Raw genomic sequence first — 19187 nt, 5'->3', positions numbered from 1 at the left:
TTATCGGTACCGTATTGATCTTGAGAAGCAGGAAGTTATCGGTATCGGTCATTTCTGGTTATTTGTGGTTGCACCGTGAAACAAACATTCACTTAAGAGGATGTTTGTAACAATGCTCTGCATGAGGGGAAAAAATGAAAAAAAAAATTGCCAAAGACTTCCATGGCGTCACACTGGTTGCTTGGAGCTTGTGCCCGAATACAGTGCACCTTACTGGGCCACAGCAGTTGGCTCCCTCCCCTCTATGCTCTGGTTCTCCTGATTGTGGCGATGATGTGGTAGTAGCAATGTCATGATATTTTGTATAGGTATGAAATATCAAATATATAATATCAAAGTGTTTTTACACAAACTGCAGTTAAATGTGAACTTTAAAAAGTACATTTTAATTTTAAAAAGGCTCATATTGATCTTGAGAAGCAGGAAGTTATCGGTATCGGTCATTTCTTGTTATTTGTGGTTGCACCGTGAGTAAGGAAGCATCAGAGTATCAAAAATAGACATTTTTATGATCATTTGAATAATTCTAGAATGGATCTTGTTAAAAATAACCCCAAAAAATTCACATTAAAAATTCATTTTTGCCACTGTCTTGTCATTTCAAATTGGAATATAATATAAAAATTCACTTCTACGCAAAAATTGGCCCGGGTATGAAAAATTGTGAACTCAACTATGAGTAAAAGTATCATTTTTGTTTATTTATTTAGCTAAAAGCTGTCACAAAGTGATATATACATTTCTATAAATGAGGCGTACTGTACTTACTGTACTGTTGGATAGAATCTACTTCACATGTAAGGCAGTCAATGTGACTCATCCTAATGTATGCTTTTTGTATTGTTTGTTGTTTACAGTGTGTGTGTGTGTGTGTGTGTGTGTGTGTGTAGTGATAGTGAAAAGGTGATCCGAGCCCATGTGAAGGCTGCACACAGATAATATTTCAATTACACAATGCATCGCCAGTAAATGTACAGTGTACATCAAATACTATACAACCAAGAATTAAAAAAAAAATAAACACAAAAAAAGCAAAATAAAAGTTCGAGTGTTACAAACGACAACGTCCAGAATCAGTCTTTCCCCAAGAGGAGGACACGTCACGTCACGTCACGTCACGTCACGCCGAAGCCGCCGACAAAAACCCCGGTTTGTGTATCGTCGGGGACGTCCTACGGTTTCTTGTGCTTGACCTCGCTAAAAGCCGCGTCACGCTATGTTCACGTATGTACAAACGCTTCACTCCGGCAGCCTTCCGCTCACTTTGCAACATCTTTCATCTTCCTCTCGCTCCTGCGCCCTCCGTCTTGTCCCCACCCCGCCCCCCTTTCACGTACTCGTTTTTCGCTTTCAATCTGCCGAGCTTTTAATACGCGGGTTAGAAAATGTCAGTCGTGTTGGTGGAGTGCATGCACATGCAAGGCCTCTCGTCTCTCGGCTTCCTTGCCTCCTCTGAAAAACCCACCAGGAGGAGTTATGTGGTCCGCCCTTAATTTTGGTCCCCGTGTCCTGCTACCTAAGATGCTACGTGGGAACTAGACGTTATGAAAAAGGAGAATTGGGTTTTTTTGGAGGGGGGGGGGTTATCTTTTCTATTTCTTAACTACGTTTCTTAACTTCTCAACCTCTCCTCCGCCCTCACCTCCCCCTCAAACCCAGGAGTCCGGTGAGGCCGGATAGTGACTGGTCTCGTAGTTGAGCTCGCTGTAGGGCCGAGACGCCGAGTAGAAGTCTACGTAGTTGCCTGTGGATTTCAGGCCCTGCAAGTGCATGTTGAGATCGGCTTGAGGGGGGCGGCCCCCCGCGTTCTCATAGAAGGCCTGGTCCTCGTAGTTGCCGCTGTCAGGCGGGGGAGGGTTTTGGAAAGGCGGGTAGGGCTCTGAAGGCAATCCTTGAGATGAGACCTGTGGACATAAAAAAGGGGGGGTACGGTTTTCATCCATAGCGCCAGCATTCATTCATTCATTCATTTTCTACCGCTTAGGTACCAGGTACACCCTGGACTGGTGGCCAGCCAATCACAGGGCACATGTCGTCACTTCCAACAGCACTAAATTCATCACATAGCAACTTAACACCCAAAAGGTGTACCTGATACAAACCTGATACCAGACTGGTGGCCAGCCAATCACAGGGCACATATAGACAAACAACCATTCACACTCACATTCATACCTATGGACAATTTGGAGTCGCTAATTAACCTAGCATGTTTTCGGAATGTGGGAGGAAACCGGAGAAAACCCACGCATGCACGGGGAGAACATGCAAACTCCACACAGAGATGGCCGAGGGTGGAATTGAACCCTGGTCTCCTAGCTGTGAGGTCTAGGTGCCAAATGTGTAAATGTGCAAATATACCAGTGTACAGTGACAGTTATGATGTCGTCACTACCAACAGCACTAAATTCATCACATAGCAACTTAACACCCAAAAGGTGCACCTGATACAAACATGTATCAGGTACACCCTGGACTGGTGGCCAGCCAATCACAGGGCACATATAGACAAACAACCATTCACACTCACATTCATACCTATGGACAATTTGGAGTCGCTAATTAACCTAGCATGTTTTTGGAATGTGGGAGGAAACCGGAGTACCCGGTTTAGAAAACCCACGCATGCACGGGGAGAACATGCAAACTCCACACAGACATGGCCGAGAGTGGAATTGAACTTGGGTCTCCTAGCTGTGAGGCCTGCGCTAACCACTCGACCTCCGTGCAACCGAGCACCAGCATTGTAACTATAAAAACGATTCATGGGTAAAAATGAGTTTTCTATTTTGGGTGGCTGGGAACTCTGTTTGAGTTAAGGTGGGAAGTGCCTCCCGGATGCCTCCCTGTGGGGTAGGAGCCCTCGGGGGAAGACCCAGGACATTTCCCTCCACTGTCCTGGGAACGCTTGGGATCTTGGATGAACAGAAGATGATGCATGGATGTCTCAGAAACGGGATGATTTGGCACTTTGTACATCCCGGTTCCTTGTTGCGTCATCGGGCACCCAGCCTATTTTGCCCCCAGTGCTGCCCCCCCCCCCCATGCTGGTGTATAAATGTTTATTGGTGATGGCCGACGGACCACCTACCTGATTATACTTCAAATCATCAGTGGGTGACACGTACGCTCCTCGGTGCAGAGTTGAAGAACCACCGCCTGTGGAGACAGAGATGAAGGTTGTCGTCTTCTTGGGATTCTTAAGAGGTCGATTCCTGCCGCTTACCCATGGTGGCGTCCTTGCGGGATGTGTGTTCACCCTTGTTGCCGCGGTATGTGGCGTTACCGCTCAGCTCGTAGTCCGCCTTCCTCTCCTTCAGCGCCATCATGTCCCTCGGTGACGCAGGTGCACTCGCTGAGCAGAAACAAACCATAGCTTTAATATCACAACAAGAAGAAATAATTTATAGTAAATATGAGGACTAAAATATGCATGTCAGCTTTGATATATGGCTGAAAAAGCATATTATTAATATTAACATTTTTGCTGTTGTTTTTTTTGTTAAATTTTCCAAATATATCACATTCCTTCTCATGAATTTTGTCTCATAATATTAGGACTTTATTCTCATAATATTTGGACTTTATAATATTTTACAATATTATTATACTATTATATATAATATTATTATATATTTATAGTAAGTATGAGGACTACAAATGCATCTCAGCTTTGATGTGTGGGTGAAAAACCATATTATTAATATCAATATTTTTGCTGTTGTTTTTTTGTTTAATTTTCCAAATATATTACATTCCTTCTTATGAATTTTGTCTCATAATATTAGGACTTTATTCTCATAATATTTTGACTTTATAATATTTTACAATATTATGTATAATATTATTTATATATTATATATAATATTATTATATATTTATAATATTTATAGTAGTATGAGGACTACAAATGCATCTCAGCTTTGATATATGGGTGAAAAAGTATATTATTAATTATTCAAATTTTTGCTGTTGTTTTTGTTTAATTTTCCAAATATATCACATTCCTTCTCATGAATTTTGTCTCATAATATTAGGACTTTATTCTCATAATATTTGGACTTTATAATATTTTATAATATTATTTATAATATTATATATAATATTATTATATATTTATAATATTTATAGTAAGTATGAGGACTACAAATGCATCTCAGCTTTGATATGTGGGTGAAAAAGCATATTATTAATATCAATATTTTTCAAAATTTTGTTGTTGTTTTTTTTGTTTAATTTTCCAAATATATCACATTCCTTCTTATGAAATTTGTCTCATATTAAGTCTTGATAATATTTTATAATATTATTTATATTATTTATATATTATATATAATATTATTATGTATTTATAATATTGTAATTTTCCAAAATTGTCAACTTTATTTTGTTTTGATGTTGCTCACACTATAATGATTAAAAAAACCTTAATGATCCTAAAATGACATTTATTCTCAGAAAAATGCAACTTTTTTTACCTTGTTTTTGCTCTTAATATTTTGACTTTATTAAGGTAAAATTACCACAATAATTGAAATCAATTTTATTCAATTATTACAATTATAATTTCTTTCCCCCATCTATGTCATTTGTTTAATTTTCCACATATATCACATTCCTTCTCATGAAATTTGTCTCATAATATTAGGACTTTATTCTCATAATATTTGGACTTTAAAATATATTATAATATTTTTATAATATTATTTATATATTATATATAATATTATTATATATTTATAATACGATAATTTTCCAAAATTGCCAACCTTATTTTGTTTTGTTTGTTGTTCACACTATAATGATAAAAAAAAACTAAAAAAAACGTAATGATCCTAAAATGACATTTATTCTCAGAAAAATTGTACTTTTTTCCCCTTGTTTTTGCTCTTAATATTTTGACTTTATTCTGGTAAAATTAACACAATAATTGAAATCAATTGTATTCAATTATTATAAATATAATTTATTAAAAAAAAAATTCTTCTGGTACTTTTGACTTAATTCCCATAACCTTCTTTGGCCAACAGCAGCCATGAGTGAGCAGCAGTCATTGCCTGGTTGGCCACCAGAGGACGCCAATGAGTACCATTGACGTCACCACATAAACTAGTAGATTTTACTTTGTACTGATCCTATTCAGGTGAATATTACTAAATTAGCATTATTCCATGTACATAACAAAAAAAATGATAAGTGAGTATATTAATATTACTAAGATTTCTTAATAATAAATACATTATAAATGCAAGTAGCATTTACTGTGAGAAAAAACATTTTTTTTCAGCGACTCCCCAAATTGTTTTGCAGCCAATCCGGGCCGCCATTTATCACGCGCAATGGCCGTGCACGCGCACATTCCCACCCACGTGCCGTCTGAAAGTCTGTGGCTTGTGGGAGGAAGCCGGAACAGCAGAGGAGGTGATGACAGGACTCGGTCCCCATTGCCGTCACCACCCAATCATTGCCCTCCCTTCCTGTCTGGGGTGGGGGTGGGGGGGACTTTGATTTGCGTCCTAAAAGCCAAACAAAGCAAATGGGGGGGGGGGGGGGGGAATGATGATGCACGCTCACCCGATCGGTTGTTTGGCGAAGTCCGCACAGGAGAGATGGACGGCGTACGAGAGGAAGAATAAGGCCGCTGTCTGTCCCGCTCTATTGTAGAAGAAGAGCCGATAAAATGATACTGGGAATATCCGTCCTACGGAAAACAACCAGGGAAAACAAAAGGTGAGGAAAAAGCCATTCCGTGGATGCTGGGCTCGGCGCTGATCGGACTCTACCTTTTTGTAAAGGCTGCGTAGGTCTCGGTACTGCCACATGCTGTTCAGGACTTGAGACGCCGCTTTCACCACTTTGGGACTATGCCTGGGAATTCAGCAGGGACGAGGAAACGGGAATAATAAAGCTAGTCCTCAGGACAGGATGGCCAAATGTTTAGGAACGGCCAAAACAACATTATGTGGTCATCTTCCGCTATCAATTGATAAATGTTGGTTGATGATATCAACACAGTACCATTGTAACTGTAGTAATACACATTGGCCACCGGGTGTCAGTAATGGTTTGGTGAGACAAGCACCTGCCTTGATTAGCTGGGACAACAACACCAGGCTATCACTGCTGCTGTAAATGATCTCACAACAGGCATAATAATAATCAATAATAATCAGTATTATACATGGGTATAACAAGGATTTCTAGCTCCACAACAATCTACGTCACTTCCTGTCCGTCACCCATTCTGTTATTTCATGTAAGGAGGGATTTAATCATGTGTAAACACTGATTTAGTGGGTTGTAAACAGGTTTACTATGCCAAAAAGGTCTTATTTTCACTTATTATATCTACTATAAGGGGTAATTGTAGTGTAATGTTAACTGTAGGGGTGTTATTTCCTGTAAGGAGGGCTTTAATCATGTATCAAAGCTGTTTTAGAAGGTCGTAAACAGGTTTACTATGTCCAATAGGTCTTATTTTCACTTATTATATCTACTATAAGGGGTAATTGTAGCGGAATGGTAACTGTAGGGGTGTTATTTCATGTAAGGAGGGCTTTAATCATGTGTCAAAGCTGATTTAGAAGGTCATAAACAGGTTTACTATGCCCAATAGGTCTTATTTTCACTTATTATATCTACTATAAGGGGTAATTGTAGTGTAATGGTAACTGTAGGGGTGTTATTTCATGTAAGGAGGGCTTTAATCATGTAGAAGGAGGGCTTTAATCATGTGTAAACGCTGATTTAGAAGGTTGTAAACAGGTTTACTATGCCTAATAGGTCTTGTTTTCACTTATTATATCTACTATAAGAGGTAATTGTAGCGTAATGGTAACTGTAGGGGTGTTATTTCCTGTAAGGAGGGCTTTAATCATGTGTCAAAGCTGATTTAGAAGGTTGTAAACAGGTTTACTCTGCCTAATAGGTCTTATTTTCACTTATTATATCTACTATAAGGGGTAATTGTAGTGTAATGTTAACTGTAGGGGTGTTATTTCCTGTAAGGAGGGCTTTAATCATGTATCAAAGCTGTTTTAGAAGGTCGTAAACAGGTTTACTATGTCCAATAGGTCTTATTTTCACTTATTATATCTACTATAAGGGGTAATTGTAGTTTAATGTTAACTGTAGGGGTGTTATTTCCTGTAAGGAGGGCTTTAATCATGTATCAAAGCTGTTTTAGAAGGTCGTAAACAGGTTTACTATGTCCAATAGGTCTTATTTTCACGTATTATATCTACTATAAGAGGTAATTGTAGCGTAATGGTAACTGTAGGGGTGTTATTTCATGTAAGGAGGGCTTTAATCGTGTGTAAGGAGGGCTTTAATCACTGATTTAGGGGGTTGTAAACAGGTTTACTATGCCCAATAGGTCTTATTTTCACTTATTATATCTACTATAAGGGGTAATTGTAGTGTAATGGTAACTGTAGGGGTGTTATTTCATGTAAGGAGGGCTTTAATCATGTAGAAGGAGGGCTTTAATCATGTGTAAACGCTGATTTAGAAGGTCGTAAACAGGTTTACTATGCCTAATAGGTCTTATTTTCACTTATTATATCTACTATAAGGGGTAATTGTAGTGTAATGTTAACTGTAGGGGTGTTATTTCCTGTAAGGAGGGCTTTAATCATGTGTCAAAGCTGATTTAGAAGGTTGTAAACAGGTTTACTATGCCCAATAGGTCTTATTTTCACTTATTATATCTACTATAAGGGGTAATTGTAGTGTAATGGTAACTGTAGGGGTGTTATTTCCTGTAAGGAGGGCTTTAATCATGTATCAAAGCTGTTTTAGAAGGTCATAAACAGGTTTACTATGTCCAATAGATCTTATTTTCACTTATTATATCTACTATAAGGGGTAATGGTAGTTTAATGTTAACTGTAGGGGTGTTATTTCCTGTAAGGAGGGCTTTAATCATGTGTCAAAGCTGATTTAGAAGGTTGTAAACAGGTTTACTATGCCCAATAGGTCTTATTTTCACTTATTACATCTACTATAAGAGGTAATTGTAGCGTAATGGTAACTGTAGGGGTGTTATTTCCTGTAAGGAGGGCTTTAATCATGTATCAAAGCTGTTTTAGAAGGTCATAAACAGGTTTACTATGTCCAATAGATCTTATTTTCACTTATTATATCTACTATAAGGGGTAATGGTAGTTTAATGTTAACTGTAGGGGTGTTATTTCCTGTAAGGAGGGCTTTAATCATGTGTCAAAGCTGATTTAGAAGGTTGTAAACAGGTTTACTATGCCCAATAGGTCTTATTTTCACTTATTACATCTACTATAAGAGGTAATTGTAGCGTAATGGTAACTGTAGGGGTGTTATTTCCTGTAAGGAGGGCTTTAATCGTGTGTAAGGAGGGCTTTAATCACTGATTTAGGGGGTTGTAAACAGGTTTACTATGCCCAATAGGTCTTATTTTCACTTATTATATCTACTATAAGGGGTAATTGTAGTGTAATGGTAACTGTAGGGGTGTTATTTCATGTAAGGAGGGCTTTAATCATGTGTAAACACTGATTTAGACGGTCATAAACAGGTTTACTATGCCTAATAGGTCTTATTTTCAATTATTATATCTACTATAAGGGGTAAATGTAGTGTAATGGTAACTGTAGGGGTGTTATTTCATGTAAGGAGGGCTTTAATCATGTGTCAAAGCTGATTTAGACGGTCGTAAACAGGTTTACTATACTAGTAGGTCTGATTTTTGCTTATTATGTCGACTATATTGGGTAATTTTAGCATAATGGTAACTATAGGGGTGTTATTCCATGTAAGGAGGGCTTTAATCGTGTTAATCATGACTTCTGTCGCACACCACCAACATGTTTCCATTCCACTTACTTATCGCCTTTGCTGCGGGCAACACCAATGAGCTTCTCGATGCCACCGGCGTCCCTCAGGGCCTTGGTGTTCTCCATGTTCTTGGTGATGACCTCGTGCAGAGCGCAGCAGATGGCTGTGATGGTGTCATCCGACATGGTCTTTCCCACCAGACCGCAGCTGTTGGCGCTGCCGCCGTTGCTGTTGTTGGCGCTGCCACCGGGCAAGCGGTGCACCAGGTCCCTCATGGCGTATTTACCTGGGGGAAACGGCGGCGTGAGTGGGTGTTGGTCTTTATTTAGCGCCATTAAATCCATATTCCATATTGATAATTCCACTTTGACTTGATCTCGGTCTCATCTTATCTGACATTTCACATGCACGTCTCGACTCACCAATGAGTTCCTTGTTTCTGATGTCCAGAGCCATGTTTCTCAAGGCGGTGGCGATGGCACAAACCACCCGGTCGTTGTCTATCCTTAGCAGCTCCACCAGGATGGGCAGGCCCTTCTCCTTACGCACCGCAGCCCGAATGTACACCGACCACTGGACACGGAAAAGAGAAGGATTTGCTGTAATTCCTCATGTTGCCTGGAAGAGGATCATCCTTGGCTTTATTTGTCTTTTAAAACGAGCACACCCTCCAGCATGGGGCCTGGTGGGATGGCACCGGTTCATCCCAATTCAAATATATGCCTGCTCTCGCAGTTTTGTCTGAGCTCTGAAAATTTGACCCTTTGATAAGAAAACAATCTCAGTTTTGTGATGTCACTGGAAAATTCAATTATTAGCGACAACTTCCCTCTTAGCTCTTTATTCCCCATTTTTACTGCAGTTTTTTAAAAAAATTAATAAATTAATTTTTTTAAATTATTTAGTTTTGTGATGTCACTGGAAAATTCAATTATTAGCGACAAATTCCCTCTTAGCTCTTTATTCCCCATTTTTACTGCAGTTTTTAAAAAAAATTAATAAATTAATTTTTTTAAATTATTTACATTTTATAAATAAATATTATTATAAGGAAAACATACAAAAATTATTTAAATTTTACATTTAAATAATTTAAACATTAATAATTTTAATAATTAAAAATAATAATTTTCCTCATAATATTATTATAAGGAAAATATACACAAATTATTTAAATGTTAAATATTCTATAATTGTATGACTTTAGTCTCATGATATTTTATAATTATTCCCATAATATTATTATTATTATTATTATTGCCCCCAACTTCATTTTTGTTAGTTTTTCTCATAATTATTGGACTTAAAAATATATTATTTTCCATATTATGAGTTTAGACAAGTAAAATTATGACTTTTTCTCATTAAAACACTTTTTTTCAATTTTTCAACTATTTCCAGTCTTCTTCTTTCTTTTTTATTCTCATAACATTCATTTTTAATACACTTTCCTGTGACCTAATTTTTTTAAAATGACAACTTTATTGTTTTGCTTGTTTTTCGTAATATTTTGACTTATAAAATTGATTTTTTCGTTCATATTTCAACTTTATGCAAATAAGAGATTACAGTGTTTTTCTTGTAATATTTTGACGCAATTAATGCTGATTCTTCAATTATTGCTGCTTTTTGAAGTCTTATTTTTATATTATATTTTTAGAATGTGGCGTGGGCCAATAAAAAAAAACAGCTATGTGCCAGAATTGACGCACGGGCCGCATTTTGGACACTGCTAGTGTAACCAATCACATGCGTTCCTCCGAAAATCTGCAACTTGTAGACAAAAAAAATGGTTATAATAATATTCTATAATTGTATGACTTTAGTCCCATGATATTTTGTAATTATTCCCTTAATATTATTATTATTATTATTATTATTGCCCCCAACTTCATTTTTATTAGTTTTTCTCATAATTATTGAACTTAAAAAAATATTATTTTCCATATTATGAGTATAGACAAGTAAAATTGTGACTTTTTCTCATTAAAACACTTCAATTTCAATTTTTCAACTGTCTTCTTCTTTCTTTTTTATTCTCATAACATTCATTTTTAATACATTTTCCTGTGACCTAATTTAAAAAAAAATACAACTTTATTGTTTTACTTGTTTTTTTGAATATTTTGACTTATAAAATTGATTTTTTTCATTCATATTTCAACTTTATGCGAATCAGTGTTTTTCTTGTAATATTTTGACGTAATTAATGCTGATTCTTCAATTATTGCTGCTTTTTTTTAATTCTTATTTTTATATTATATTTTTAGAATGGTCAATAAAAAAACAGATGTAGATGGTGCTGGACAGTTCCCCTGAAAGTTTAGAACCGACGAGCATTTTTCAAGTTTAAAACACAAACGGAGAATCTCAGCAACTTATGGACAAAAAAAAAAAAAAAAAAATGTGTTGACGTTTTGTGCTCTTTGGGGTCATGGCTACATTTCAAATATTGACTGAAACATTAAAAAATGAAAAGAATATGAACGAAATTATTCCGATCGGCTGCATTTTGCGAGCATCGGATCTGCACGGTTGTTGTTGAGCAGCTGTTCAAGCTCCTTTTTTTTTCTTTTCCACCAAGGTCGACGTATACGTATACGTATTGAACCTTCATACTGTACTGTATGTCTGATGGAATGGCACGACCTTCCAGTTGCCATGGAGACGATTTCATCACCACCTTTTGCTACTTTTCACCTACTGTATACAAAGTCGTGATTCATCATCTTAGATTTGAAATTTGAAAAGCAAATTTATTTGAAAGCAAATTTATAGCGTTTATATTTCACCAAGAGGCACCCCCCCCCCCCCCCCCCCCCCCGCCACTGCTCAGACGAGCTATTTATGCAACACACACACACACACACCAGTTGAAGGTGATACCTTCCAGCTGCCGGCAGCAAGGTTTTGAAGAGCACCAGCAGCCCCCTCCAGAGTGTCTGGGTTGGAGCATTCAGACAGCAGGGTGAGGTACGGCTTGACAATGCTGGGATGCCACAACATCTGGATGCCTTTTGGAGACTCTGCCAGGTCTGGAAACGGGCCGACTCCGTCCCACTGTGGGACAGGGGACGTGGTGAAGGTGAGACGATTGACCGAAAAAGTTGGTTTGAGACAGTGAAATTATTATTATTAAGTACATATGGTCGACTTTTTTATGATCAAGATCTCATTTGACCATGTCTCCCAAGGGGCAGTGCCCCAAGGAGAATGAAATCCATCACAATGGAAGTAAAACAACATCAAAAAAAGCTTTGCAAGCATTTATGGTCCCAACCGCTCGGCTGTTGCAACCATCATTATTAGTTCATTCATTCATTTTCTACCGCTTTTCCTCGCGGGGGGGTGCTGGAGCCTATCCCAGCTGTCTTCAAGAGACTGGTGGCCAGCCAATCACAGGGCACATATAGACAAACAACCATTCACACTCACATTCATACCTATGGACAATTTGGAGTCGCTAATTAACCTAGCATGTTTTTGGAATGTGGGAGGAAAGCGGAGTACTTGGAAAAAACCCACACATGCACGGACGAGGAGAACATGCAACCTCCATACTAAGATGGCCAAGGGTGGGGAAAGACAAAATAAGAAGCCAAAAAGTTACCACTTCCACACAAAATAGGAGAACTCATTCATTCATTCATTTTCTACCACTTATCCTCACGAGGGTTGCAGGGGGTGCTGGAGTCTATCCCAGCTGCTGTCTTCGGGCAAGAGGCGGGGTACACCCTGGACTGGTGGCCAGCCAATCACAGGGCACATATAGACAAACAACCATTCACACTCACATTCATACCTATGGACAATTTGGAGTCGCTAATTAACCTAGCATGTTTTTTGGAATGTGGGAGGAAACCGGAGTACCCGGAGAAAACCCATGCATGTACGGGGAGAACATGCAACCTCCATAGTAAGATGGCCAAGGGTGGGGAAAGACAAAATAAGAAGGCAAAAAGTTACCACTTCCACACAAAATAGGAGGAGAACTCATTCATTCATTCATTTTCTACCACTTATCCTCACGAGGGTTGCAGGGGGTGCTGGAGTCTATCCCAGCTGCTGTCTTCGGGCAAGAGGCGGGGTACACCCTGGACTGGTGGCCAGCCAATCACAGGGCACATATAGACAAACAACCATTCACACTCACATTCATACCTATGGACAATTTGGAGTCGCTAATTAACCTAGCATGTTTTTGGAATGTGGGAGGAAACCGGAGTACCCGGAGAAAACCCACGCATGCACGGACGGGGAGAACATGCAAACTCCACACAGAGATGGCCGAGGGTGGAATTGAACCCTGGTCAACTAGCTGTGAGACCTGCGCGCTAACCACTCAGGGGCCGTGCAGCCTTTGAAAAAAAAAATTATATACATTTTTGTAGAGTATAGACTCAAAATATTAAAGAAAAAAATAAATATTTTTATAAGAATACATTGTAATTAACTTTAGTTTTTAAATAATCATATGTGAAACAAATTTTGTAATTTTGGGAAAATTATATTGTAAAAAAAATATGCAAATAAAGTCATATTGCAAGAAGAAAATTGTCAAAATGATGTGCAAATTCCACACAGAGATGGCCGAGGGTGGAATTGAACCCTGGTCTCCTAGCTGTGAGGTCTACGTGCTAACCACTTGTCCACCGTGCAGCCCTTCAGAAAATATAATTTTAAAATCAAAACTAGTTAAAATTATTTCAATTCATGACAGGAATCACCAGAAAAGGTGCTTATTTTTATTATTATTTTTTCTTTTTTTTGGGGGGGGGGTATAATGGAGTATTAAATGTGCAGATGTTATAATCTTTGGTCTTGTTTTTAGAAGCTACCTGTCTTTGGAATCTCGATCTTTCCATTGCTTTTATATTTAGTCATGCTAATTAGCAATCAGCGCCACATTCTGCTTGAGTGGCAGACATCTTTTCCAACATTTGGAGAAGATGAGGATCTGGAGAACCCACCACCACATCCGCTGCATGAATTGCTTATTAGCTCTCATTTTTTACCCCCCTCCCCTTTTCATTTCCAGAGAAGAAAGAGAAATGGATGTTCCCATGGTGATATTAGAAAAGCATGTGTGTCTGACACGTGCATGCATGATGACAGGAAGTTGCCTCTTTACCTTTACACTGTACTCAACTGGATCCTCTCAACGCCGAGTGTCTCTAAGGGAGAATCCAGCTATCCTACAGAGATACTCATTTGGGCTCCTTGTATCCGCCATCTTGTTTTTTTTGGTTACTATCCAAAGTTCATGACCATAGAACAGAATAGAGAGGTGGAGGAAACCCGCGATCTTTCTGTCACATTGTTGGCGCTGGAATAGGTGCGTCCCGTGACACCTTCAGTTGCCTGTTTTTATCTGTTTGTATATCTTTAGAACGCATAAAGGAGAAAGACGTGTGCTCAAGTCTTGTACTTTTTCTTTAATAACTAATAACAAAGCTGCACGGCGGTCAAGTGGTTAGCGTCCATAGATCCATAGGTATGAATGTGAGTGTGAATGGTTGTTTGTCTATATGTGCCCTGTGATTGGCTGGCCACCAGTCCAGGGTGTACCCCGCCTCTTGCCCGAAGACAGCTGGGATAGGCTCCAGCACCCCCGCCACTATTGTGAGGATAAGCGGTAGAAAATGAATGAATGAATATATGGCTAAATTTCTGTCAAAGTAACGGTTATGTTTAAAATGTATTCACAAAAAGCCTTTTTTCCTCCCTTTTTTAGTTGGGAGCTGATATTTTCCTGAAACTTACCTATGTTCTAGTACTGATTACTAAAGAACAGAAAACAGTAGACACAAACTTTTTGTTCTGATGAAAGACAGGAGGGGCAGCACGGTGATCGAGTGGTTAGCGCGCAGACCTTACAGCTAGGAGACCAGGGTTCAATTCCACTTTTGGAGTTTGCATGTTCTCCCCGTGCATGCGTGGGTTTTCTCCGGGTACTCCGGTTTCCTCCCACATTCCAAAAACATGCTAGGTTAATTAGCGACTCCAAATTGTCCATAGGTATGAATGTGAGTGTGAATGGTTGTTTGTCTATATGTGCCCTGTGATTGGCTGGCCACCAGTCCAGGGTGTACCTGATACATATTTGTATCAGGTGCACCTTTTGGGTGTTAAGTTGCTTTGTGATGAATTTAGTGCTGTTGGTAGTGACAACCTCATAACTGTCACTGTACACTGGTATATTTGCACATGTGGCACCGTTATATTTTAACATAGCTGCACGGCTGACAAGTGGTTAGCGCGCAGGTCTCACAGCTAGGAGACCCGGGTTCAATTCCACCCTCGGCCATCTCTGTGTGGAGTTTGCATGTTCTCCCTGTGCATGCGTGGGTTTTCTCCGGGTACTCCGATTTCCTCCCACATTCCAAAAAAACATGCTAGGTTAATTAGCGACTCCAAATTGTCCATAGGTATGAATGTGAGTGTGAATGGTTGTTTGTCTATATGTGACCTGTGATTGGCTGGCCAGGGTGCAGCACCTGGGATAGGCTCCAGCACCCCCTTCGACCCTTGAAAATGAATGAATGAATATTTTTTGAAATTAACCAGATTTATGACCAATAATGTTAACCATGCATGACGCACGGTGGCCTGGTGGTTAGCATTTGGATGAAAATTGATGTCTGGATTGTTCACCATTATTTTCTCCGTGGTGCACCTGTTATTACCAGTTTTCCGTGTATATTTATTACCCAAAAACTAAATTTTTAATTTTTTTAAAAATATTTTTGAAACTACGCACACCAACGTCAACGTGATACGTGAACAAAACACAACAACTTGCAACCACAAATGCTGAGCAACTTCATACGTCGTTACAGCTTGGATGACCGTGAAAGCTGACATTTGAAAACGTTTCATCCAATAATCTTCAAGAGTTCAAGGAAGTCAACCACCGCTGCGATCCCCCGATGATTCAACCGGGACTTATTACCGAGACGGGACACATAAATCAACAGTAGGTCAGATGACACTAACCTGGTCATGCCCCTTCTTTTTCTTCTTCTTCTTGCCCCAGCATCCTGAACTCTCAGCATCCTTGCCGCCCGTGTCGCATAACAGACCGTCCAGCTCCTCAGACCCGCCTTGCTGGTTTTGAGACGTCTCCGCCGCCAGACGGTAAGACAAGTTCCTCAGGATGCACACGCAGTTTTCAACAGTCTGATGGCAGAGGAGACGGAGGAAGAAAAGCACAAACATAGCATAAGAAGAATAATCGATTTTTACGTCCAAAAACATAAAGAAAAAATCAGTTTTTGTTCCATTTGTGGAATTTGCAGCATTTTATGGTGTCTGTGTTTCTGGTTTTGAATCGTTTTGGACGATTGTCGTGCTCACACGTCAACTGGGAGTGTCGATCTTTGTTATTTTTCAAAAGCCGCCCCTCCCCGTACTGACTGACTTTGACAGATTTTTCATGTAACACAGATTATTGTGTTCTAGGGCTATATAGACATGGACAAGAAAGATTAGACTCCCGTCTTTCATCGGAACAAAAAGTTTGTGTCTACTGTTTTCTGTTCTTTGGTAATCAGTACTAGAACATAGGTAAGTTTCAGCTCCCAACTAAAAAAAAGTTTTTGTGACGATACATTTTAAACATAACAGTCACTTTGTGGGGTGCTGGAGCCTATCAGAACAAAAAGTTTGTGTCGATCTTTGTTATTTTTCAAAAGCCGCCCCTCTCCGTAACTGACATTTTTGCTGACTTTGACAGATTTTTCAAGTCACACAGATTATTGTGTTCTAGGGCTATATAGACATGGTATACGCCACAAGAAAGATTAGACTCCCGTCTTTCATCGGAACAAAAAAGTTTGTGTCTACTGTTTTCTGTTCTTTGGTAATCAGTACTAGAACATAGGTAAGTTTCAGCTCCCAACTAAAAAAAGTTTTTGTGACGATACATTTTAAACATAACAGTCACTTTGGAACAAAAAGTTTGTGTCGATCTTTGTTATTTTTCAAAAGCCGCCCCTCTCCGTAACTGACATTTTTGCTGACTTTGACAGATTTTTCAAGTCACACAGATTATTGTGTTCTAGGGCTATATAGACATGGTATACGCCACAAGAAAAATTAGACTCCCGTCGTTCATCGGAACAAAATGTTTGTGTCTACTGTTTTCTGTTCTTTAGTAATCAGTACTAGAACATAAGTAAGTTTCAGGAAAATATCAGCTCCCGACTAAAAAAAAGTTTTTGTGACGATACATTTTAAACATAACAGTCACTTTGTGGGGTGCTGGAGCCTATCAGAACAAAAAGTTTGTGTCGATCTTTGTTATTTTTCAAAAGCCGCCCCTCTCCGTAACTGACATTTTTGCTGACTTTGACAGATTTTTCAAGTCACACAGATTATTGTGTTCTAGGGCTATATAGACATGGTATACGCCACAAGAAAGATTAGACTCCCGTCTTTCATCGGAACAAAATGTTTGTGTCTACTGTTTTCTGTTCTTTAGTAATCAGTACTAGAACATAAGTAAGTTTCAGGAAAATATCAGCTCCCGACTAAAAAAAAAGTTTTTGTGACGATACATTTTAAACATAACCGTCACTTTGGGGGATGCTGGAGCCTATCCCAGCTGTCTTCGGGCAAGAGGCAGGGTACACCCTGGACTGGTGGCAGGCCAATCACAGGACACATATAGACAAACAACCATTCACACTCACATTCATACCTATGGACAATTTGGAGTCACTAATTAACCTAGCATGTTTTTGAAATGTGGGAGGAAACCGGAGTACCCGGAGTAAACCCACGCATGAACGGGGAGAACATGAACGGGGAGAACATGCAAACTCCGAGCGTGGAATTGAACCCTTGTCTCCTAGCTGTAAGGTCAGCGCGCTAACCACTCGACCACCGTGCTGCCCCTCCTGTCTTTCATCAGAACAAAAAGTTTGTGTCTACTGTTTTCTGTTCTTTAGTAATCGGTACTAGAACATAGGTAAGTTTCAGGAAAATATCAGCTCCCAACTAAAAAAGGGAGGAAAAAAGGCTTTTTGTGAATACATTTTAAACATAACCGTTACTTTGACAGAAATTTAGCCATATATTCTTTCATTCATTTTCTACCGCTTATCCTCACAATGGTGGTGGGGGGTGCTGGAGCCTATCCCAGCTGTCTTCGGGCAAGACGCGGGGCACATATAGACAAACAACCATTCACACTCACATTCATACCTATGGACAATTTGGAGTCGCTAATTAACATAGCATGTTATTGGAATGTGAAAACCCACGCATGCACGGGGAGAACATGCAAACTCCACACAGAGATGAGGGTTGAGGGTTGAATCGAACTCGGGTCTCCTAGCTGTGAGACCTACGTGCTAACCACTCGACTGCCGTGCAGCCTGAACTATTTCCAATTTTCATATTTGGGACTGAACTTTGTGAGGGCACGGGTTTGCACGTGCATTAAAAGTTTCCCTTCGATGTTAACCTCCTGCACGCTATACAGCACCATGCCTTTTCACTTCCTGGTTGCTGTGGCGCATGTATTTATATGGGAAAGATGCATGCTAAGCTACATTAAATGCACTTCTTCCACCTTGTGGCCATTTTTAAACATGCACTAAACATGAGCTCTTTGATTGTGTAATTGCATCATCACCTCAAAAAAAAAACATATAAATACGTCTTTGGGATTGGGCTTCGGGTTGAAAAAAACATATCGATATGTCTTTGGTAGCGAATGAGTTCATATTGTGTGTGTGTGTGTGTGTGTGTGTGTGTGTGTGTGTGTGGTGCCCAACCTTGCTGTCAATCTCGCTGCTCCCGAGGGCGGTCTGGATGACGTAGAGAAAAGCATCCGTCAGACCCTCACACTCTCTCATTCTCCTGCGGGCCTCCTCACCTGCCGAACTCACATTGCTGATACACACACACACACACACACACATACACATTTTGTTAGTGAAAATAACACAAAAATTACAGTAACAATCACAACCAAAGATGTACAGAATACACACATCAGGTTGAAAACTACAGTATATTATTTGCTATCACTACTTGTTGAAATTTTGGAGTTTTGAGTTGAGTTGTATTCTACTCCTTATTGGTGTATTAAGTACAAAGTTTAGCTCAAGATGCATTGGAAGATGGCTGTACATGTATCTCATATGAGAAAGGTTGAAGAGGCAGTACTTTATAATAGCTGTAATAGCTCACACTAGGTTGGAAATAAGTAGTAGTTCATGTGTATCGATGTTTGAGAAATGGCGTTCCACAGGGGTCAATCCTCGGTCCGATGTTGTTTCTACATCTACATCCACGACCGACCAGAGACAACATGTATAAATATGCCAAAGCTAATGAGTCGGGTATTATTATGCGGGGACTAACAT

General features: G+C 39.3%; 1 protein-coding gene across 7 annotated transcripts in view; it reads right to left on the bottom strand.

Moving 5' to 3' along the window:
- Positions 1-1575: 1575 nt before the first annotated feature.
- Positions 1576-19187, bottom strand: part of ctnnd2b (catenin (cadherin-associated protein), delta 2b) — a 155375-nt gene continuing 137763 nt past the window's right edge. For all 7 annotated transcript variants that reach the window (XM_058066029.2, XM_058066034.2, XM_078791346.1 and 4 more), the window contains 10 exons: positions 18594-18711; positions 15808-15990; positions 11698-11871; positions 9234-9384; positions 8860-9097; positions 5784-5868; positions 5575-5701; positions 3227-3355; positions 3092-3159; positions 1576-1904 (listed from right to left, as the gene is read on the bottom strand). In XM_058066029.2, the coding sequence (XP_057922012.2) occupies positions 1650-1904; positions 3092-3159; positions 3227-3355; positions 5575-5701; positions 5784-5868; positions 8860-9097; positions 9234-9384; positions 11698-11871; positions 15808-15990; positions 18594-18711 (1528 nt within the window). In that variant the 3' untranslated portion in view covers positions 1576-1649. The remainder of the gene's footprint in view (positions 1905-3091; positions 3160-3226; positions 3356-5574; positions 5702-5783; positions 5869-8859; positions 9098-9233; positions 9385-11697; positions 11872-15807; positions 15991-18593; positions 18712-19187) is intronic.

The sequence above is a fragment of the Doryrhamphus excisus genome, linkage group LG6, assembly GCF_037039965.1.
Source record: "Doryrhamphus excisus strain RoL-2023G ecotype Guam linkage group LG6, RoL_Dexc_Guam_v1.1, whole genome shotgun sequence".
NCBI lineage: Eukaryota > Metazoa > Chordata > Actinopteri > Syngnathiformes > Syngnathidae > Doryrhamphus > Doryrhamphus excisus.
The sequence above is the reverse complement of the archived record's forward strand: the minus strand, read 5'-3'. Positions and strand labels throughout refer to the sequence as shown.